The following is a 24,964-nucleotide window of genomic DNA, read 5'->3' on the forward strand; positions in this document are numbered from 1 at the left end:
CATCGAAATTAGATATATGATGTTAAACTGTTAGCAAAGTAAGCTATATAGGATAATTATGCAACAATAATCCGTTTTCAAGTGTCTTGGGTCACAATTTTATTAATTCAAAACAGTTTCACTTTCCATGTGGACACGGGCTGATCCAGTCTTCGTTGTTGTGGTGATGGTTCATTTTCCTCTGATTCCTCGTCTGATTCCGGCTCAAACATATAAGGTTTTATCATTGCAAAAGCCATCGCTTCTCGAGCATCAGCCTCTACTAAACAGTTACGCTAAATCCGCAAATGTTCTGGCTGGGGGCGTTGATAATTGATACTTGGGCACTGACGTGTGCCAATCATAAGAGTGGGCGTTAACACTGAACTCTTAAAGGGGAAACACACCCAAAACAGACTGTTTGAATCAGAGGTTGAGAAACTGGTTGGGAAAAGGTCATAAATCAATACATTTTAAAAGTTTTTTGTTATAAAAACTATAGTAATACTATAAATGCACCTAGGGGACCATAATAATAAAATAAAAAATCACATGTCACGACCCCTTTAATAGATTAATCGTTAGCCTTAACACTGCAATATGAGTCTGCTGCAGTGGCATATGGCCAACAGCATGACAGGTTGTGCAAATACTAGGGCTGAACAATTTTGGAAAATAATCTAATTGCGATTTAGTTTTACCAATATAGCGATTGTGATTTAATCTGAGATTTTTTTTTAAGCTCTTTATCTTTTCTATTATTCAACCAAAACAAGCAATAAATCATTGTAAAATAGGGAAGGGAATCTTTAGGCACCTCATGAGCCGATTACATTTTGTTCTTTTATTGATCTTATTAATAAAACTTAAAATATTTAATTACATAATTATAAGTAGGCCTACTTATAATAATTACACATTAAAAAACTAAATTTATACAATTACATGTTAATAATTTTAACAAATATAGCTTCAAAACAAAAAACAAAGAGGGGAAAAAAATATTAGAAGCAATAAACAAAGAGTGCTTTCAGGATTTAAGAGTAGGCTATTTCAATGTTTTCATCTCTTTTGCAATTATAAGATGTGGTTTGTCCTGTCTGTTTAATAACTTAAGATATAACTGACTGTGTCTCATTAATTTTGCGTCATAAAAGCATTTTGAGATGCAAGTACATTTAACCACGTAGACGGAGTCAATCACAGCCGCATGCTCAAACGCTCTTCGCAAAGCGCGCGCGAGTATTTGAAATTGAAAGCAGCTTCTGTCGGTGATTTTCATATTTTTAATATATAAGTCAACTGCATTAGACATATGATGCCGCCTTAGAGCATTTGTAAGTAAAATACCGGCGGGCGAGACCGCACACTACAAGAGTAACATCACGTATCTGTGTTTAAAACTAAGCTCAGACATAAATCTGAAATGATCTTAATCGATACAGAATCGTTGGAGAGAATCTATAACACAATATCACATAAATTAAACATAAACTGTTATTTCCTGTAGCCAGGCCTATATGCGTAGCGTGCCAAGTTGATGCTTCATCTGTAATACAGACTGGTTTACTCTCGCGTGCCACGTGACCAGACTGTAATCGCAGCTTTGTGGTTAAAAACTCGCATTTCGTCATATCGTGATATTATCGCAAATGCAATTAATCGTTCAGCCTTAGCAAATACACAAAACGCTTCCTCACCAAATGAATGAGAGGGTTTTTAATCTAAATAAAGGGCTGGTAGGATTGTAAAATGTTTCGATGAGGTTGATCATTTAATTAAATTAATTATTTAATAATCAAATATAATGACTAATGAAAAGTGTCACCAACGCCTCAGATGCGTGCTTGTCAGAATATGTGACTGTTGTGGACGTCCTCTTCCTGGAACAACATGCTGAAAATGGCAACTAAACCCAAAGAATTCACAACGATTTAATAAATAGTGTTCTCATGTAATGTAATATGACGGTCCTAATCATAGTTATTATTAACCATGCATTGCTGTTTGAGCTACACGCTGAAAGGTAAACTGGAGCATTTTGCTAGCGCGTTATTTAACTCAAAGAAACGCATCCTATATGAGATTAATCAGATATACCAAATAAACATAATATTGCAAATTATATCTGCACAAAATTAAGCGAATGCACAAGTGAACTTAAAGGTAGGGTGGGTAATCCTGTTCAGAAACACTTTTTTTTATACTGGGTGAAATGGTCCTTCCATCCTGAGAGTAGTCAATACATTATGTGTTTAGAAAAAGGAATGAAAAAATTCAGACCTCTGTAGCAGCTGCAGGACAGTAAAAACTCTGACCAATCACTGCCATTCGGTGCGAATGTAAAGAACCAATCAGATGCCTTCATGTCTCGTGCCCGAGCCCCACTGCGCGCGCTGCCCTGCGTGCACTCATCACATGTCACCGTTCCCGGAAATATTCAGCTCAAAGCACCTGCATATGCAGTCAGCGAAGGCAAACAAGGCAAAAACTACTTCCTCGGACCCTGCCCGCACTCTTGAACGACCTCCTCTGCTTCGCCCTCAACCCCGGACCTGTCCTCGAACCGACGATGCGGTACTTGTCTCCGGACTCGGAGTGTACGTTAGTCTTCATTAGAGTCAACAATGTTTTCATCATGGAAACTCTTACATGCAAAACACCGTATATGTTATGAATCTTACACGAAATTCACCTTCATCACAGTGTAACTGATTGTAATGGAAAAACGTGTATCAATGCAACCTGTTTTTAGTTTTGCCTTATAAATATAGCTCGTTACCGAATGAAACTTTACCATTATCGATATGCTAGCTTGATAGTGAGTACTAAAAGAAATCTTATTTGTTTATATTCATAGTGATAAAGTTAGGTATTTTATTACATGTGATTCTGACATGATGTCACTGTATGTACTGCGCTCCTTCTTCTCCACTCGTCTCAGGTAATAAATGCGTCTTCCAGCTGAGCCTGAGTGTTTGGCGTCGCGCGTTCATGTGTTTTGGGGGCGTGGCTTTGGAAGGAGCTCAGAAGGGAGGGGGTGGGAGTGAATGGAAATAATGAGCTGTGTTTATTGCAGATTAAAAGGTCTACAGTCACTCGATTTTTATATTTTCTTTTTCAGAGTACTTACATTTTAATTATGTATTGGTATATAAAGACAGTTTAAACAAATTTGGAATGTTTTTTTTTTTTAAAAATCCTACCTACCCTACCTTTAAGTGAATAATATGACAGTCCAATAGTCATTATTAGTCGTGCATTGCCGTTTGAGCTGCGCAAATAAGAAGCAAATATAGCAGACAATATAATCAGGACACGGAGGCGCCGGTGTAAATGAACAGAAACTCAGCGTATAGGCCAGTGGTTCTCAACTCAAGTCCTCGGGACCCGCTGCTCTGCACATTTTGTATGTCTCCCTTATTTAACACACCTGAATCAGATCATCAGCTCGTTAAGAGAGACTCCATGAACTGAACTGAGTGTGTCAGATAAGAGAGACATACAAAATGTGCAGAGCAACGGGTCCCGAGGACTGGAGTTGAGAACCACTGGTATAGGCTATACTTGCCTCACAGACCTGAGAAATGTATATAGAAAGCTTTTAAACAGCTTTTTAAACTTTTAAACAAAACAGTTCAAAACGAAAAGAACTGGGCTACTCTCTGCTTATGTAGGCTAATTCGTATGAAGTGTGCATTTCTCTATAGAGAAGTGCCTCACTTCTCTCTGGGAGTTTTCCAAACTCCCTGAAAACTGCAGTTGTCAAGCCCCTCCTGAAAAAGAGCAATCTGGATAAGACCATATTAAGCAACTATAGACCGATCTCAAATCTTCCTTTCATAGGCAAGATCATTGAAAAAGTTGTCTTCAATCAGCTGAACAAATTCTTAAGCTCGAATGGATACTTTGACAATTTTCAATCTGGTTTCCGACCGCACCACAGCACAGAGACAGCACTCATAAAGATAATAAACGATATTCGCTTAAATACTGATTCAGGAAAATTATCAGTGCTGGTACTACTCGACCTCAGTGCTGCATTTGACACTGTCGATCACAACATACTTCTTGACAGGCTGGAAAACTGGGTGGGGCTTTCTGGGATAGTCCTAAAATGGTTCAGGTCATACTTAGATGGGAGAGGTTATTATGTGAGTATAGGAGACCATAAGTCTGAGTGGACATCCATGACATGCGGAGTCCCTCAAGGCTCAATTCTTGCGCCACTCCTGTTCAACCTGTATATGCTCCCAATGAGCCAAATAATGAGAAATAACCAAATTGCTTACCACAGCTATGCAGACGACACACAGCTGTACTTAGCCCTATCGCCTAACGATTACAGCCCCATTGACTCCCTGTGCCGATGCATTGACGAAGTCAACAGTTGGATGTGTCAAAACTTTCTTCAATTAAACAAAGACAAAACTGAAGTTATTGCGTTTGGAAACAAAGATGAAGTTCTCAAGGTGAACGCATACCTTCACTCTAGGGGTAAAACAACTAAACATCAAGTCAGGAATCTTGGTGTGACACTAGAGTCAGACCTTAGTTTCAGTAGTCATGTCAAAGCAATAACTAAATCAGCATACTATCATCTGAAAAATATTGCAAGAATCAGATGCTTTGTTTCCAGACAAGACTTAGAGAAACTTGTGCATGCTTTCATCACCAGCAGGGTGGATTATTGTAATGGACTCCTCACTGGCCTTCCCAAAAAGACCATAAGACAGTTGCAGCTCATACAGAACGCTGCCACCAGGATTCTGAGCAGAACCAGAAAATATGAACATATCACACCAGTCCTCAGGTCTTTACACTGGCTCCCAGTTAGATTTAGGATTGATTTTAAAGGTCCCATGACATGAAATTTTCAATTTCTGAGGTTTTTTAACATTAATATGAGTTCCCCTAGCCTGTATATGGTCCCCAAGTTTCTAGAAATTTCAATCGGTATAAATCGAGCTTTTCCTATCTTTCTCTGCCTTTGAGAAAATGGAGGCTCAATCAGGCTGATCTTGAATCCCCTCTTTATGACGTTACAAGGAGGAAATGTTACCTCCCCTTTCTCTGCTTTGCCCGCCCAGAGGATATTTCTCGCCCATGAGAAAACGAGCTAGGAAACAGGAACGCGCACGCGCGATTTTAGTTTGTCCACGAGAGACATAATGGCTTTTGAGCGAGCAAAGCATAATAATTGCTCAATAATTGGATGTACAAATGAACACTGAAGGGTCAATACAAAGCTGGGCTTGCTGAACGTCTGAAACTAAAGTCTGGATCAATCTCTTTGGCTCAGCTACACACCTCGGACAAGTAAGTCAACTAATGATATATAAGTGTGTTGCTTTACTGTTTATGGTTACCTAGCTTGTTACACGTAGAATGTGGCTGTCACATGAGCTATGCAGTTTATGTGTGTGAATACACACACTGTAACGCGAGTGTTGTACACGTCTTTGTTATTTGGATAACCGTTTTCCTGTTGGTAATATGGCGCGCGCGATATCCGCATTTCAAGATCGCAGAGCTTGATGTAATTGTAATAAGATAAATGACAGACGTTACAGATCTCTCATGAAAAGGCAACAGTAGGTTCGCGTTAGCTACATGATGATAACTGTAAACCATCCGAATAAAGTACCGTATCCAAACATAATATTTTAAACTTACCATTCGGAAACGTCCTGCTGGAGCTGCTGAGTTGCAGCTTCTCCATCTGGATCAGATTCTGGGTCAAACTGAAATGCTTGAACGACTGCGTGTCTTCGTGCCATTGCAATATATCCAACATAAACAAACATGCGTGGTATCGTTGCGCAAGATGGTCAAGGCCACGCCCACCCTCCACCTCTCTCCTCCTCATTATCATTTAAAGCTACAGACACCGAAACGGCCTGTCTGAAGGAAGCTCATTCTGGGACTGGTTTGTAGTGGCTATAATTCTGCACCGAGGCTGAATTTTTGGAAAGAGATTTCAGATACAGTACTAGGGACCACTAAGGTCTATATTAAAGCCTACAAAAAGTAGCATGTCATGGGACCTTTAAAGTATTATTACTGGTATATAAATCATTCAATGGCCTAGGACCTCAATACATTGCAGATATGCTCACTGAATATAAACCCAACAGATCACTCAGATCATTAGGATCATATCAGCTAGAAATACCAAGGGTTCATTCTAAACATGGTGAGTCTGCTTTTAGCTATTATGCCAGCCGCAGCTGGAACCAGCTTCCAGAAGAGATCAGATGTGCTCCTACTGTAGTCACATTCAAATCCAGACTCAAAACACTTCTGTTTAGCTGTGCATTTACTGAATGAGCACTGTGCCGCTGTTCGTCCGACTGTTTGTACTGTACTGTATTTTACTCTATTTTTCTAAACTGTTTTAATTATTCTTATTTCTTTTAATTATTTTAATTTCTCCTATGTCAGCAGGGCATTTAGCCCGAAACTGTAAATGCCCACTCAGAAGGTGATAATGTGAAAGTGATTAATGTGGGTTTGAAAGTAGAACAGTATTTAAATGACGATATTAAAGTTTTCGTCTGAGAAAAAATGTGAACGCAGTGCTAAAGTGCTAAAGAAAGTGAAAAGAACGTGTGAGTAAATGAGGGAGAAAAGAAAGTTAAAGGAAAGTTGATAGATGGAAGTCGTAAGAAGATTGAAGGTTAAAAGAAGGTTGAAAGATTTAAGTCTTAAGGGAATCCTTTGAAAGAAAGATCTATAATAAATATTCTTTTTTATTTTTTAAAAGTACTGTATTTTATTTTATTTTTTCTAAACTGTTTTAATTATTCTTATTTCTTTTCATTATTTTAATTTCTTCTATGTAAAGCACTTTGAATTGCCATTGTGTATGAAATGTGCTATATAAATAAACTTGCCTTGCCTTGCCTTGCCTATAGGTGCGTGCACTAAGTACTGCGAGGATGGCGAGTCAGCATCACCAACTTTGTTTGCAGCCGACACTGACAGAAATCACTAGTTTATTAATAAAAATTTAAATGTCTCATGCATAATCATTACTTTTGCCGGTTATTTGTGGCAAGCGTTATGCCTGCGCTTGAGATGTGGAATCAGACTGGCACCCTCTGCATTACAATCTTCTGTTACATACGAGAAACATCAGACAAAACGAAAGTGAAACGAAACTGCACTAATCTTTTTTTTTTTTCGCTATTCGTTTGAGTTGAGCTCAAAACAGGTTTATTCGTGGGCCGCTCTCAATCACACGACACTGTTATTACACAGCGCTGGGAGATCCAGTGAGAAAGCGTTTGAATTCACCGCAGAATTAATAACATCGCAGCGAGATCTAATTGGAAGCATTCAAATTCGGCCACACGTCAGATCAAACAGTGCTGAGGTGGAAACCAGGACAACCTTAAAAGCTTCCACCCAACTCTGAAAAAGAAAAAGAAACTCTATCGCTATATTTATTACCAAATCACTTCCATTTGTTTAATTAATAAAATATATTGGAAGTAAATTCATTATGGATCATTATACTTTGCTTTAAAAGTACCAAGTAGTCACACAGTGGAAAAAAAAGATGCATCGATAACCGTTTTATCATCGCATTGTAGCCCTCTGAATCGTAATCGAATTGTGAGGTGCCTAGAGATTCCCACCCCAATGCTCGAATCATCTCCACATTGTAGTTTGGTTCTGTTTGTTTTTCAACAGTATTTTGTTACAAAGAAAATGTCTCAGAATACGACTGTAACCCTAGTTCCCTAAGAAGGGAACGAGATGCTGCGTTGATGCTTTGGGAACGCCCCTGCGTAATTACGACTGAAGCACGTATGTCAACTAGTTCATTGGAAAGAACGAACTTCACGGGCGGGTGACATCATGAACAGGAAAGGATAAAAGCACATCCTGTGCAACCGGCGCTAGTTTCGAGAGCCGAAGCAAAGTCGATCACAGGGATGCAGGAAGTAGGGCAGGGCGACGCAGCGTCTCGTTCCCTTCTCAGGGAAATAGGGTTACAGTTGTAACCTGAGATGTTCCCTTTCGAGGGAACTCGCGCTGCGTCAATGACGCTTTGGGAACAAGAATACCCAATACGCCATATTTACAATTGCCTGTATGTAAAACTGTTGGCAATCTATGTAAGAAGCACCAGAGACCCTGGGGCAGCGTCCAGGTCAAGGCTATAAAATCTCACAAATGTGAGCGGCGAGAACCAACCCACCGCATCACAAACCTCTTGAAGGGAAACCCCTGATAACAAGGCTTTAGAAGCCGCCATACTCCTAGTAGAATGAGCTCTGACCACCAAAGGGCACGGCTGCCCAGAGGACTCATAGGCAAGAGAGATAGCCTCAACTATCCACTTGCTGATTGTCTGCTTGGAGGCTGGAAGACCCTTCTTAGGTGATCCAAAGCAGACAAACAACTGATCTGATTTTCTCCATGGGCCAGCCCTGTGGACATAAGTATCCAGTGCTCACACTGGACACAAGAGATTCAGTTTTTCCTGGTCCGAAGAAGCAAACTGAGGAGGACAGAAAGCCTGCAGCACAATAGGCCTCGGAATATTGGTCAGCACCTTAGGGACGTATCCCTGCTTAGGGTATAAGAATGCCTTGACAATCCTGGGTGCAAACTCAAGGCAGGAGGGAGAAACCGAAAGGGCCTGAAGGTCTGAAGGTCTCCGACTCTTTTGAGGGACGAAATAGCAAGAAGAAAGATGGTCTTGAAAGTCAGAAATTTTTCTGAGAGTGAATCTAGGGGCTTGAATGGAGTCCCCTGACAGGCCTTCCAAAACTATTGCCAGGTCCCAAGCCAGCACCCTAGTGCGAGTTGCTGGCCTCAACCTCAAGGTGCCACGAAGGAAACGTATGACCAGGGGGTCTTGACCCAAAAATGTACCACCCTCCGGGGCGTGGAAAGCCGCAATGGCCTCCACGTAGACCTTTAAGGTGGAAGGACATAAACCTGATGCAAAGCGATCTTGCAGAAACTCAAGTACTGTGTTTACAGAACAGTAAACTGGATCCCGCTGATGCTGGTGGCACCAGGAAGTAAAAACTCTCCACTTTAGTGCATATAATTTCCTCGTAGCTGGAGCTCTGGAGCTTAGGATGGTCTCAACAACCTCAGTTGAGAGACCAATCGCTATGAGTTATGCCCCCTCAGGTGAGTAAGGGAAAACCATAGTTGACAGAGCGTTGTGTATTGAGACGGAAACAAATCCACTTCTGCATGGTCGTAAAATTCCCGTATTTGCTCCACCACCTTGGGGTGGAGTCTCCAGTCCCCTGGCCTCAGCCCCTGCCTCGACAGGGTGTCTGCTCCTATATTTTGCCCCCGATACACTGCCCTTAGAGAGAGTATTTTCCCTAAGGACCTCAGGAGGATCTGGTGCACCAGTTTGCAGAGTGGACGCAAATGCAGACCGCCACCCCTGACGATTTATGTAAGAGACCACCAATGTGTTGTCTGTACGGACAAGCACATGATGGCCTCTCAGGTCTGGGAGGAAATGTCTCAAAGCATTGAAGACTGCCATCATGTGCCACGTGATCTTGATCGTAGGAAGTGGGTTTCCCCTCAGGGAGAACCCTCTGGTCCTGAGCCACCACTGCAAGGGTCTCATGTACAGTAGGCCCAACAGTCTCTTAAACTGTTTCACAGTGCGTGACTGGCCTAGCTTCAACTCTTTTGTGGCTGTGAGGATAGTAGCAACACGAACAGGCAATAGTGTGGCTCGCATCATGACTGAATCCCATACCACACCAAGGAAAATGGTTCTCTGTAGTGGAGAAAGCACACTCTTCTGAACGAAAGCACCCGGTATTGGTATTCTTTCCCCCCGAAAGAAAACCTCAGGAACTTCCTGTGTCGAAGGAGGATGGAGACATGGACGTAAGCATCTTTTAGATCTATCTTGACAAACCAGTCCTCAGATCTGATTTGAGTGTGAGCCTCTTGAACTTGAGTTTCTCGACTGCGCGATTCAACAGACGAAGATCTAAAATGGGCTTAGAAGACTTCGGCTAAGAGTGTCGGCTCGGCCGCCATGACTCTCTTTTTGTTGTGCACGATATGAGGATCTCGGCTAGGGATGCTTACGCCCAGCATCCCCAGGGGGCTGGACCCGGCGAGGGAGAAATTTCTTGAAAGCCTCTGATTGTTTTTTTTGGTGTCTTCAAATCTTCAACAACCGTGTTGACTGAGTTGTCAGAGAGACCAGAAGGAGAAATAGGAGCATCTTCCTTTAGGAGGAGAACTAGGAGATTTAACCAGAGGTGTCTCAGTAGCTACAAGAGCTGTCATAGACCACCCATGAGCGATCTCCTTCGTAGCCCTGAGAGACAGATCTGTGGCCCGACGAAGTTCTCGAATTTCGTCGGACCCACTCCCTCACTATTATCCAGATCCCCCAACAGGTCTGCCTGATAAGCCTGAAGCACTGCCATAGTGTGAAGACAGGCTCTGGCTTGACCTGCTGCAGTATAAGCTTTGCCCAGTAAATTAGATGTAGTTTTTAAAGGTTTAGTGGGCAGCACGGGAGCCTTCAGGGACGATGCTTAACCAGGAGACAGATAGCTCACAAGCTTCTGCTCAGCCCGGGGCATCAACCCATAACCATGTTCTCTCAGTCCCCTTATGTCTGAATATGTATGCACCTGGTCTCCAACCCCGCCGAGAGATCCATTTGCGAACCCCAGGTATGCAATCTCCGTGCTGCCTCAGCAGCAGCGGGTCCTGCACCCTGAGGTTTGCGAGCCTGGCCACTTTCATCAAATAATGACAGGCGGGAGCGGAGCATGCGGGGCGGGAGCGGAGCATGCTCACAATACTGACAGTCAGCTCCCTCAAAGGCTGACATAGCATGCTCCACTCCCAAACAGATTACACAAAAATCGTGTGTATCCCCACCCGTAAGGAAACGAGGGCAAGGAGAAGCACATGACTTGAATAACTGTTTTGCCATACTTTAGATAATGATGTGACAGACAAACAATAAATATAATAGACAGTTTTGACACAGAGTGCTTTGCTGAGGCACAAAAGATAGCGCCGGTTGCACCGGATGTGCTTTTTATCCTTTCCTGGTCATGACGTCACCCGTCCGTGACGTTCATTATTTCCATTGGACTAGTTGACATATGTGCTTCAGACGTAATCACGTGGGGTTTTCCCAAAGCGTCATCGATGCAGCGCGAGTTCCCTCGGAAAAAGGGAACAGAAATGTTAGCCTTTAGCTTTGGCTATTTATGTATTTTAATTCGGTATATTGTTAATAATTTGCATAGGTAATATTGTTATTTGGTGTTTCGTTTATACAGGTTTTTCAAATGTTATTTAATAAGAATATCTTTTTTTTCCACAAAATATCTTTTTTTTTCCACTCCTGCACATCATCAGTGAAGCTCCTCCCACTGCAATCACATCATCAGTGAAGCTCCTCCCACAGTAATTCAGCAATAAATGCTGTAAATTCCTATCAGCTACAAGTGAAGACGAGCATGAAAGCATCAGGAAGAGCTGAAATCTGCAAAGACTGAGTTTATTAAAGAGGACAGTGAGAACATGAGTGATCCAGAACCCTGCAGAATGAAACACACTGAAGATCCTGAAGAACAAAGAGGTTGGTGTTTATTCTTCATTCATTCATGATGCTGAAGAACATTCATGTTAGAAACATTCAAGCACTTCATCACATTTATGGCTCGTTTCCACTGAGCAGTACAGTACGGTACGGTACAGTACGGTACGGTTCGGGTCTGTTAACCATGATCTGGCTAGCGTTTCCACTGCCAACAGTACCCTTACTTGATAGGCGTGGTGTTTCGATCGACGTCATTTTCGCGCGAAGAAGAACATAGTAAACTACAATGGATGACATATAGCAGATCTTGTTCTTGCTCCTCGACATGTTTGTCACAAGAAGACAAGCGCCGACATTAGGCTTTTCTCAATATTAAGTACGCAAAGTTTGTACTTGCGACTCACTCCTACATGCACATGGTACAGCGCGTTCTTGAAAGCGTCACTCAGCTCGCTCTGCTACTCATCTCTGTTACTCTGTATGTACATTTTAAGCAACAATAAAACGAAATATGTTATAAAACACTACTCTGCCTCTTTTCGTTTTCCTTTAAATAAATTAAACATTATAGGGACACAAATGTGGTTCATGCGCAACGCATATTGATTATTCACTGCACGTTATACGTTTTTCTATTTATAACAAAACGAAATTTAAAACACAACCCTAACGTTACCTCTTCGTTTAAATAATAAAAAAAAATTACACATATTACAGGCAATATATGCATTTGTACAAATGTTGCAATAAACATCAGTGATAATCTTGTAATAAGAAAATGACAAGAAACCATATTTCTTTTTGTAAAATTTCAGTTTTATCAATAATAGCCAATATAAAAGTTTAAGTAAAAGGTACAAGGAGCTATACAATAAGAAATAAAGCAAACAATTCAGTCAAATGTCCAAATGCTGCGCTCTAGTCTAACATTACAACAGTAAAGTTGAGTAAGGGGAGGCTGCAGACCTGGAGCCGGTAGATATACGCCCCAAGCAGTTTTACGCCCCTGGCAGTTTTACGCCCCTGCTGTTCCTGATGCGTCCAGTAGGGGGAGGCTGTACATTGACATGAATTGATTGAGGTATAATAAATAATCCGCTAAAGTTATTGTTGTTTAGCAATGATGCAACATTTATTATTTATAAACGAATAGCTTGATAGAGCTAGGTAGATATCAATTCATTTATTTATATCAATGGATAGGTCTATCATTTATTTCGAGAGACAAAAAGTTCTGGACGGTCAGGTTGATGTTCTGTCTGGCTTAAATTTATAAGTTATAGCTTACCACGTGTAAGTTTAGCTGCCCCTAGTCTTCTCTACTCACTTTCAAAATTAATTTTCTTTTGAATGTTCTTTTGTTGCCCGTCTTTATCTTGCCTCTTCTGGTAAGACTCCTTTACTCCTTTCTGGTTTGAGTTGTTTCTTATAAAATGAGATCTAACTATCTCATATCTAAATATACATTTTTCTTAAAATAGCGTACTGATCTGGATTAAAATGTAGGCTGTGTGCACTTAAAGTGGGATTTTTCTTTGCCAAGTAACTTGCATGATGCATCCCAGTGTGTTTGCTTTAGCTATGGAAATCTCTCTCTCTCTCTCTCTCTCTCTCTCTCTCTCTCTCTCTCTCTCGAAACTTTTATAAACTATAAACACCCATCTCTTTTTTAACTGCATTCCAAACCAATAGCTTCTCTAGTAAATAAATGACTTACAGAGACATACAAGGACATGTTTTTAATGTCATTTTTTAAATTTTCTCTGCACAGTCCATCATCAGTGGCCAAAAGAAATCAAAGTGTCTTGACACTTTTTCCAAAAGTGTTCCACCAACAAGTACCTGTGCCATTGTACTTTGAAGATCAGGAGCAAATTGATGCAATCCACACTCATCTGACATAAATTCTGGGCAACACACACACACACACACACTGTGACTAGATCAAATTCACCATGGATGTCCTTTTTATATTTTTTTAAAGTTTTGCTTTTTTTAATGAAATACACACATGAAATGCAAATTAAAAAGGCAGTTTGTGTTCTCGTAACACTTTCTTTTATGTGGTCTGTGACTCATGGGGTCAGTGATTCTGCAGGGTCTCCAATAAGTATTATAGTTTATCTCAGTTGCTTTGGTGCATTTCTCAGATCACAACTGAAATCACATCATCTTTCACTTGTGCACATCATAAAAGCAATTTCTCATTTTATACAAATTGCAAATGCTTTGGTACATTCATGCAATTCATAATGTACAACTGTCTGCTGTTTCCTACATTATCAACTCTTTATGTCTTGTTGATCAAAATATAGGCCTATTATACTATTTCTCTGTTGAATTGTCATACTCCTCAAAACATCTAGGCATTAGTTCCTTGCATAAGTCATTAAATGCAAAATGGCTGACTAGTTGTCATAAACTGTTAAGCATGTTTTCAATACATTTCTATTACACTTTATTTTGTAAATGTGTCCTGAATTGATGAATTGCGGAGGTGTATTTAGAATTTCACTAATGAAGGAAAAAATGAATTGATATAATGAATAATGATGAAATGTACAAAAGCAACTGTGATAAAAAATTAAGGATTCAGGAATTTTATACAAAATTTAACAGTGAGTCCTGCTGCTTTTGAATTTGACAAAATAAAATTCACCATGGATGTCCTTTTTACATTTGTTTGTTTAATTTTATTTTAATTTTTTATCAGTGAGCAGAAGCACTTTGACAGGAGGATAGAAAAACAGTTAAAGCAGAGTGGCAAGCCATAGGGGAGTCATCATAATTCATAAATGGTGATGATAAATAATGTTTTTGTGAACAAAAATATTGTCTCTTTCTTATAAATGGCCCTTGGAATTTTAGAAAAGGGATAAATTGTGTTTGTCTTCATAAAATGCTATGAAGGACACTGTTTTGTAGCTGTATGATGACTAAGTGAATAGTAGAGCAGATATTTAATCCAGGATCCATATGATTACACGGTGCTGTATGTCTAATGGGCTAAATATGTTTAATATCTAATTGTAACTTTATATAAATTCACAACAACATATTTCACTCAGTCTCCTGTATAAAAACATACAGTGAATATTCTATTATTATTAATTAGTATTATTATTATTACTATTTATTCAATATTAATGTATTCAATATTCAATTAACTATTCTATAGTAGGTCATATATCATTACTTGTCATCTGATCCAACTATGTGTGTTATTTTTTAATTCATGAAAACAAATAGTCTTCTGTATAGGCTGAGTGAAGCCCAACCTAATATCTAGAGATATTTTAATCCATAGTGCAGTGCAGATTTATACTAAAACGTTTAATATTTAAATTAACAAAAACCACAAATTCGGGCAAAATCTATGAACTGGACGGTTATTATTGTGTAAGTTTTGAGCATCGATTTAATGGTGTTATTTCGCAGCATATCCCCCTACTGGACGCATCAGGAACAGCAGGGGCGTAAAACTGCCAGGGGCGTAAAACTGCTAGGGGCGTAGATCTACCGGCTCCAGGTCTGCAGCCTCCCCATATAGGTAAAGTTAAATACAAAAAGCCTATAATATGAAACTAAACTTAGCCCTCAGCCAAAACGATTGACAGGGAACGTATTATATATTCACGAGACCAAAGATCGCCCGTTAGGTCTACACAAGACGAATTATATCTCATGTTTAACCACTACCGTCGGAGTCATCGGCGAACGTCAGAAGACCTAGCCGAGGAAAGGCTCATCCAGCCGGGAAACATGAGCGCCAGCGCCCGCTGATCGCATGGATCTCACAACCGGGGAAAAACAAATCATCTTTATAAATAAACCACAGATTTGAGCTTTAAACAACTACATTCTCGCCTGAAAAACTCTTAAAATTACATTTCGTGACACAGTAACAGTAGTATTATATTAAACTGTATATTAAAAAATGGCGCTTCTTATGTTGTCATTCCCCTCGTAGCACGCGCAAGTGACGATTCTCTGTCAACCAATCAACGTCCTGCAGTGAGTCTAGCTCCACCTTTTAGTACCGTACCACTGTGCTAGGTACCCCAACGGAAGGGTACCCAAAAAGTGGTACGGTACGGTTCGGCTTTTTGGTACCATTCTCAACTTTTGGCAGTGGAAACGCAAATAAAAGGGTACCGACCCGTACCGTACCGTACCGTACCGCTCGGTGGAAACGCGCCATTAGATAAACAGTTAAACTATGAAATGGTACAGAATGTTCTGGGTTTTCTTCAACAAATGGACAGTAAAGGGAGATTTGAGACATTTTTATATTGATTGTCAACATCAGATCAGGCTAAATACTATTTTAATTGTTTTATTTTATATTTATTTTATATCTGGTTTCCAATTTGCAACAACGTTACCAGAATTGTAGTCATTTCAACAGTTTACAAAATTAATTTTTTTTTAAGAATAGTCAGTAAACACCAAGTTACTGATAAAGTTGTATTTGTCAAATATCATACAAGTTATTCATAGTTATAGAGTCTTCTTACAGTAACTTTGATAACAGGGTTGATGAATACATTCAGTGCTACAGTTTGTGTAAAAACTGAGACAATGGATTGAGATTATTTTCTTGTCTTCCCATCATGCAGTAGAAAGAGCCCAGATGATGTCACTTCCTGGGTGTCACAGTTTTAAGAAATGCTCTGTTTTTAAAAGGAGGAAAATCATGTCAGGAGTAACAGGGTTGAGTGAAACATGTAGAACACAGATAAAGATAATAAAAAAATGTTAATTTAAAAATAGTTAAAGCCGCGGCCACTCTACACTTTGAGCATGTGATATTTCTACAGACACTGCAACGGCCGTGAAATGACGTCACATTCTGCGGCAGCTTTTTTACAAACATATATATATATAACGTATAACAAATAATAATCATTCAAAATTTAAACAATAAACAATCCACTCCACTTGAATGCTAAACGCTTCTGTTATTTCTCACAGGGTAATTCACTTGAGCTTGTGTTTCTGGTGTCCCACTTTCACATGCGCATGAATGGAAGTCTATTAAGGAAAAGTCTAGTGTGAACGGCCATTAATAATTAAAAGGTTTTTAGTAAAATAAATATCAATCTCAAAGTTGGTGTCAAAACATGGCAGTTTTGTATATTTTAATGTTAATATCATGTTAGATAATTGTCATTGATCAAATACATTTAATAGTTCTTGCTAAAGAAACATGGGATTCGTGCCTATAATGTTTTAAAAATTATAATTGGAAGATAAATTGACCTCATTCATGGAAAGTTTCAAGGACATATAATCAATTTAATGATAATTTTATCATAATAATTACATTTATAAAAAGGCATCAAATTATCACAATCATTTATAACAGTTGTCTACTTTCTACTATTACATCAGGGCTCACTTTCATGTCCATTCACTTTATATTTCTCTCTTTGAATTATTTTGATGTACTGAAAATTAAATGTAATATTTGTTTCTTTCATGTCAGACCTGATGGAAGTGAAGGAGGAGAGTGAAGAACTGATAGAAGTGAAGGAGGAGAGTGAAGAACTGATAGAAGTGAAGGAGGAGAGTGAAGAACTGAGTGAAGTGAAGGAGGAGAGTGAAGAACTGAGTGAAGTGGAGGAGGAGAGTGAAGAACTGAGTGAAGTGGAGGAGGAACATCATGTCCAACCTCAAAGTCCCTCAAAGACTAAAAAGACATTTTTAAAGAAAAGAAGAGCCAAGAAATCTTTCACCTGCACTCAGTGTGGAAACAGTTTCTCAAGCAAACAAAGTCTTGAGATTCACATGAGGATCCACACTGGAGAGAAGCCATTCTCATGTGATCAATGTGGAAAGCATTTCACACACATAACAAATCGTAATCGACACATGAGGATCCACACTGGAGAGAAGCCGTTCTCATGTGATCAGTGCGGGAAGAGTTTCAGTCAATCATCATCCCTTATTGTTCACATGAGAATCCACACCGGAGATAAGACGTTCACATGTGATCAATGTAGCAAAACATTTCTCTGTGCATCAGCCCTGAAGACACACCTGGCAGTTCATACGAAGGAGAAGCCGCATTCATGTTCTGTGTGTGGAAAGAGTTTTTCACTGCTGAAATATTTACATGGACATGAGAAAACTCACACTGGTGTGAGAGAGTACATGTGCTTTGAGTGTGAGAAGACTTTTACTACAGCGTACAATTTAAAACAGCACCAGAGAATTCACACTGGAGAAAAACCTTACAAGTGTTCACACTGTGACAAGAGATTCAGTCACTCAACAAATCTGAAAACACATGAGATGATCCACACTGGAGAGAAGCCGCACATATGTGATCAGTGTGGAAAGAGTTTTGCTTTTAAAAGTGACCTGAAGCTACACATGAGAGTTCACACTGGAGAGAAGCCGCATGTATGCCATCAATGTGGAAACAATTTCGCATACAAACATTCTCTTGATGTTCACATGAAGATCCACACTGGAGAGAAGCCGTTCTCATGTGATAAGTGCGGGAAGAGTTTCAGTCAATCATCACACCTTAAAGAACACATGATGATCCACACCGGAGAGAAGCCGTTCACATGTAATCAATGTGGCAAAACATTTCTTTGTGCATCAAATCTGAAGTCACACCTGGCAGTTCATACGAAGGAGAAGCCACATTCATGTTCTGTGTGTGGAAAGAGTTTTTCACTGCTGCACAATTTACATAGACATGAGAAAACTCACACTGGTGTAAGAGAGTACATGTGCTTTGAGTGCGAGAAGACTTTTACTACAGCGGACTGTTTAAAACGGCACCAGAGAATTCACACTGGAGAAAAACCTTACAAGTGTTCACACTGTGACAAGAGATTCAGTCTGTCAGCACATCTGAAAAGACATGAGAGGATCCACACTGGAGAAAAACCTTACAAGTCATCCTTTACCAACTCTGTGTGAAAACAGCTTATTTGAACCGCATTCAGTCACCATTAAAATCCATTTTGAAGTTGTTTATAGTTGTTGATTTTCTGCAGGGGTTCAGCCGCAAGACTGCCGAATGACTAAAGAAACGTTGTCAGCAAGATGGTCGAAAACTGTAAATTTCTTGTCTATGACACCCACTACAACTTATACCAATGACGGAAATAAGCGCGGTTAAAATATCTTAAAGCAAGGGTTCCCAAACTTTCCAAATGACAAGGCCCCCCAAATACCACTAGGTTCTGGCCAAGGCCCCCCTTTTGCAGGATGTGTTATTGAACCCATCGACAATACTATACGGCAAATGTAGAAATAACTAAAACATCTAGGTGAACATCTGGGGCCTGTTTCAGAAAGGAGGTTAAGTGAAAACTCTGAGTATGTTGACCCTGAAATGAGGGAAACTCTGAGTTTTCTGTTTCAGAATGGGAGGTATGTCAAACCTGAGAAAGCAGAGTAAGTCAAGCCCGTTTCTGAAAGAGAGGTAACACATACTCAGAGTCAGTTACCATGGTAACTTACTCTGTGAACCTAACCTGGTCAGGAGCAGGTTTTATTCGGTAAACCCAGAGTTTCTTTCGGTCTCCTCCCCTTTTTTAAAGAGGAAGCGGTGTAAGAACACCTCATTCATTCTTTCAGTACATTTTTATTAATAAAATTCATCTTTTATTAATAAATGAAATATTGCTATTTTTACTGCTGTTTTTTTTTATAAGATGAAGTCTATATAACTCCTTAACTGGCAACTGAAAATACAGTAGTAGATTAGAGTTGCATAATGTAGTTCTAACATTAGGAGGGGGAGGGGGTTATACTTAGATTTAAACTTAGATAGGCTACTCCACATAAAAATGTGAAGAAATCTGAATGTGTAGATTGTTTGATGTGTAGACACATAATATTAACATTACTTCTGTAGAGGCCTACAGATAGGCCTCTCTGTGGCAGCAGAAACTCTTTATCCTCATTGTCATGTGAAGATGAGCATTTGGTTGAGTGCACTTTATAACACTATTTGTCATAATGGTGTATTGAGTAGGCGACTTACAACTGCCTGGGGTTCTGTTGGGACAGGAGGCTCCAAAAGACAGATATTACCATCAGAATCTGTTGGGACCAACAAAAAACCCAACCCAAAGTAAAATAAATTAAAATATCAAAAATAGCCTATATAAAAAAAGAACACCTATGTAAACCTCTTACATTTTATGAGGCCCTTGGATCTTCGGGAGTGACTGGCTCTGAAGTCCCTCCAGGAATTCCCTCAGCCGGAAATGCTGCTGCACTAGATGCTATTTAGTTAGTTATGTCAAATGTAAAGTCAGGTAACCTACACCCATGATATGCTCAAGCCTTACTTGATTGAATTATGTTTTTATATTTAATTTTCAGCTGCTGCCATGTTCTTTTAATGCCAGCAGGATTGCCCCTACATGAAAATTAAAATTAGGTTGAATAACAATGTTCTTCCAGTTTCACCTCTGATATTATAACAGTTGGGTAAGTTACTTGTATTGCTAACTACAAATGACATCTTCAACAGTGTAATTAGATTAATGTAATAATGGCTATCTTTAGAAAGCATTGGTCTACTTATTACTATTTACTAAATCCCATGTCAACCTCGACCACTTGAACAATACAAGGAGAGACAAGAAACTGCACTTTTAATGCTTTCAAATAAACAATATACAATTGCATGAATTATTCTTGAATTGACGTGAAGTGTGTAGAGGGAGAAGGTTACATTAAAAATATACCTTCTAAAAATGTATGTTAAATATAGGCTACAGAATTGTTCTATAGTCTAATGCAATTACATCAGATTTTACTTTAAATTACAGAAGAATTCAGAGTAATCCCTTTAATTAAATTACAGTATTAATGTTCTAATACTGTAAAATTACAGTAATAATGTTCGTACTGGTGAGAAATATGAAGACCTCTTTTTGTCTGGCGCTGTTGCCATGGTGACTCATAATAATAAAAAATAAAAATAAATGAATAAATGTAAATAATATCTGCGCTCCATTGATAATGGCTTTTTATAGTTGTGGTGCACGCGCTTAACTCAGAATAGGTTAACTCAGAGTTGATTGAACTAACTCATTTCAGCTGTTCTGTAACTTCAGAGTTTCCCATCTCAGGGTAAGTCAACTCAGAGTTCAGGTTTTAACTCAGAGTTGGTTGAACCTCCTTTCTGAAACAGGCCCCAGATTATGTGATAATGTTTGATACCAGCCAATCAGAAAGATTATAGAGATGCACTGATTACAATTTTCTAGGCCGATTCCGAGTTTTCATTGAGTTTGACCTGCCGATACAGATTTTAGCCGAATTATATCTCATGTTTAACCACTACCGTCGGAGTCATCGGCGAACGTCAGAAGACCTAGCCGAGGAAAGGCTCATCCAGCCGGGAAACATGAGCGCCAGCGCCCGCTGATCGCATGGATCTCACAACCGGGGAAAAACAAATCATCTTTATAAATAAACCACAGATTTGAGCTTTAAACAACTACATTCTCGCCTGAAAAACTCTTAAAATTACATTTCGTGACACAGTAACAGTAGTATTATATTAAACTGTATATTAAAAAATGGCGCTTCTTATGTTGTCATTCCCCTCGTAGCACGCGCAAGTGACGATTCTCTGTCAACCAATCAACGTCCTGCAGTGAGTCTAGCTCCACCTTTTAGTACCGTACCACTGTGCTAGGTACCCCAACGGAAGGGTACCCAAAAAGTGGTACGGTACGGTTCGGCTTTTTGGTACCATTCTCAACTTTTGGCAGTGGAAACGCAAATAAAAGGGTACCGACCCGTACCGTACCGTACCGTACCGCTCGGTGGAAACGCGCCATTAGATAAACAGTTAAACTATGAAATGGTACAGAATGTTCTGGGTTTTCTTCAACAAATGGACAGTAAAGGGAGATTTGAGACATTTTTATATTGATTGTCAACATCAGATCAGGCTAAATACTATTTTAATTGTTTTATTTTATATTTATTTTATATCTGGTTTCCAATTTGCAACAACGTTACCAGAATTGTAGTCATTTCAACAGTTTACAAAATTAATTTTTTTTTAAGAATAGTCAGTAAACACCAAGTTACTGATAAAGTTGTATTTGTCAAATATCATACAAGTTATTCATAGTTATAGAGTCTTCTTACAGTAACTTTGATAACAGGGTTGATGAATACATTCAGTGCTACAGTTTGTGTAAAAACTGAGACAATGGATTGAGATTATTTTCTTGTCTTCCCATCATGCAGTAGAAAGAGCCCAGATGATGTCACTTCCTGGGTGTCACAGTTTTAAGAAATGCTCTGTTTTTAAAAGGAGGAAAATCATGTCAGGAGTAACAGGGTTGAGTGAAACATGTAGAACACAGATAAAGATAATAAAAAAATGTTAATTTAAAAATAGTTAAAGCCGCGGCCACTCTACACTTTGAGCATGTGATATTTCTACAGACACTGCAACGGCCGTGAAATGACGTCACATTCTGCGGCAGCTTTTTTACAAACATATATATATATAACGTATAACAAATAATAATCATTCAAAATTTAAACAATAAACAATCCACTCCACTTGAATGCTAAACGCTTCTGTTATTTCTCACAGGGTAATTCACTTGAGCTTGTGTTTCTGGTGTCCCACTTTCACATGCGCATGAATGGAAGTCTATTAAGGAAAAGTCTAGTGTGAACGGCCATTAATAATTAAAAGGTTTTTAGTAAAATAAATATCAATCTCAAAGTTGGTGTCAAAACATGGCAGTTTTGTATATTTTAATGTTAATATCATGTTAGATAATTGTCATTGATCAAATACATTTAATAGTTCTTGCTAAAGAAACATGGGATTCGTGCCTATAATGTTTTAAAAATTATAATTGGAAGATAAATTGACCTCATTCATGGAAAGTTTCAAGGACATATAATCAATTTAATGATAATTTTATCATAATAATTACATTTATAAAAAGGCATCAAATTATCACAATCATTTATAACAGTTGTCTACTTTCTACTATTACATCAGGGCTCACTTTCATGTCCATTCACTTTATATTTCTCTCTTTGAATTATTTTGATGTACTGAAAATTAAATGTAATATTTGTTTCTTTCATGTCAGACCTGATGGAAGTGAAGGAGGAGAGTGAAGAACTGATAGAAGTGAAGGAGGAGAGTGAAGAACTGATAGAAGTGAAGGAGGAGAGTGAAGAACTGAGTGAAGTGAAGGAGGAGAGTGAAGAACTGAGTGAAGTGGAGGAGGAGAGTGAAGAACTGAGTGAAGTGGAGGAGGAACATCATGTCCAACCTCAAAGTCCCTCAAAGACTAAAAAGACATTTTTAAAGAAAAGAAGAGCCAAGAAATCTTTCACCTGCACTCAGTGTGGAAACAGTTTCTCAAGCAAACAAAGTCTTGAGATTCACATGAGGATCCACACTGGAGAGAAGCCATTCTCATGTGATCAATGTGGAAAGCATTTCACACACATAACAAATCGTAATCGACACATGAGGATCCACACTGGAGAGAAGCCGTTCTCATGTGATCAGTGCGGGAAGAGTTTCAGTCAATCATCATCCCTTATTGTTCACATGAGAATCCACACCGGAGATAAGACGTTCACATGTGATCAATGTAGCAAAACATTTCTCTGTGCATCAGCCCTGAAGACACACCTGGCAGTTCATACGAAGGAGAAGCCGCATTCATGTTCTGTGTGTGGAAAGAGTTTTTCACTGCTGAAATATTTACATGGACATGAGAAAACTCACACTGGTGTGAGAGAGTACATGTGCTTTGAGTGTGAGAAGACTTTTACTACAGCGTACAATTTAAAACAGCACCAGAGAATTCACACTGGAGAAAAACCTTACAAGTGTTCACACTGTGACAAGAGATTCAGTCACTCAACAAATCTGAAAACACATGAGATGATCCACACTGGAGAGAAGCCGCACATATGTGATCAGTGTGGAAAGAGTTTTGCTTTTAAAAGTGACCTGAAGCTACACATGAGAGTTCACACTGGAGAGAAGCCGCATGTATGCCATCAATGTGGAAACAATTTCGCATACAAACATTCTCTTGATGTTCACATGAAGATCCACACTGGAGAGAAGCCGTTCTCATGTGATAAGTGCGGGAAGAGTTTCAGTCAATCATCACACCTTAAAGAACACATGATGATCCACACCGGAGAGAAGCCGTTCACATGTAATCAATGTGGCAAAACATTTCTTTGTGCATCAAATCTGAAGTCACACCTGGCAGTTCATACGAAGGAGAAGCCACATTCATGTTCTGTGTGTGGAAAGAGTTTTTCACTGCTGCACAATTTACATAGACATGAGAAAACTCACACTGGTGTAAGAGAGTACATGTGCTTTGAGTGCGAGAAGACTTTTACTACAGCGGACTGTTTAAAACGGCACCAGAGAATTCACACTGGAGAAAAACCTTACAAGTGTTCACACTGTGACAAGAGATTCAGTCTGTCAGCACATCTGAAAAGACATGAGAGGATCCACACTGGAGAAAAACCTTACAAGTCATCCTTTACCAACTCTGTGTGAAAACAGCTTATTTGAACCGCATTCAGTCACCATTAAAATCCATTTTGAAGTTGTTTATAGTTGTTGATTTTCTGCAGGGGTTCAGGCTGCAAGACTGCCGAATGACTAAAGAAACGTTGTCAGCAAGATGGTCGAAAACTGTAAATTTCTTGTCTATGACACCCACTACAACTTATACCAATGACGGAAATAAGCGCGGTTAAAATATCTTAAAGCAAGGGTTCCCAAACTTTCCAAATGACAAGGCCCCCCAAATACCACTAGGTTCTGGCCAAGGCCCCCCTTTTGCAGGATGTGTTATTGAACCCATCGACAATACTATACGGCAAATGTAGAAATAACTAAAACATCTAGGTGAACATCTGGGGCCTGTTTCAGAAAGGAGGTTAAGTGAAAACTCTGAGTATGTTGACCCTGAAATGAGGGAAACTCTGAGTTTTCTGTTTCAGAATGGGAGGTATGTCAAACCTGAGAAAGCAGAGTAAGTCAAGCCCGTTTCTGAAAGAGAGGTAACACATACTCAGAGTCAGTTACCATGGTAACTTACTCTGTGAACCTAACCTGGTCAGGAGCAGGTTTTATTCGGTAAACCCAGAGTTTCTTTCGGTCTCCTCCCCTTTTTTAAAGAGGAAGCGGTGTAAGAACACCTCATTCATTCTTTCAGTACATTTTTATTAATAAAATTCATCTTTTATTAATAAATGAAATATTGCTATTTTTACTGCTGTTTTTTTTTATAAGATGAAGTCTATATAACTCCTTAACTGGCAACTGAAAATACAGTAGTAGATTAGAGTTGCATAATGTAGTTCTAACATTAGGAGGGGGAGGGGGTTATACTTAGA

At 39.2% G+C, this 24,964-nt stretch overlaps 1 protein-coding gene across 6 annotated transcripts in view; it reads left to right on the forward strand.

Annotated features, from left to right (window-relative positions):
* Window positions 1–19,118, forward strand: part of LOC309491457 (uncharacterized protein) — a 34,426-nt gene extending 15,308 nt beyond the window's left edge. The window contains exons 1-2 of one of the 6 annotated variants that reach the window (XM_082190515.1): window positions 10,598–11,593; window positions 17,043–19,118. In XM_082190515.1, the coding sequence (XP_082046641.1) occupies window positions 11,536–11,593; window positions 17,043–18,493 (1,509 nt within the window). In that variant the 5' untranslated portion in view covers window positions 10,598–11,535 and the 3' untranslated portion in view covers window positions 18,494–19,118. Of the gene's footprint in view, window positions 1–10,597; window positions 11,594–17,042 lie in introns of those variants that run through there. The other 5 variants (XM_082190516.1, XM_082190517.1, XM_082190518.1 and 2 more) reach the window with 5 other exon arrangements.
* Window positions 19,119–24,964: the final 5,846 nt, after the last annotated feature.

This window comes from Leuciscus leuciscus, assembly GCF_965113295.1.
Source record: "Leuciscus leuciscus genome assembly, contig: HAP1_SCAFFOLD_265, whole genome shotgun sequence".
NCBI lineage: Eukaryota > Metazoa > Chordata > Actinopteri > Cypriniformes > Leuciscidae > Leuciscus > Leuciscus leuciscus.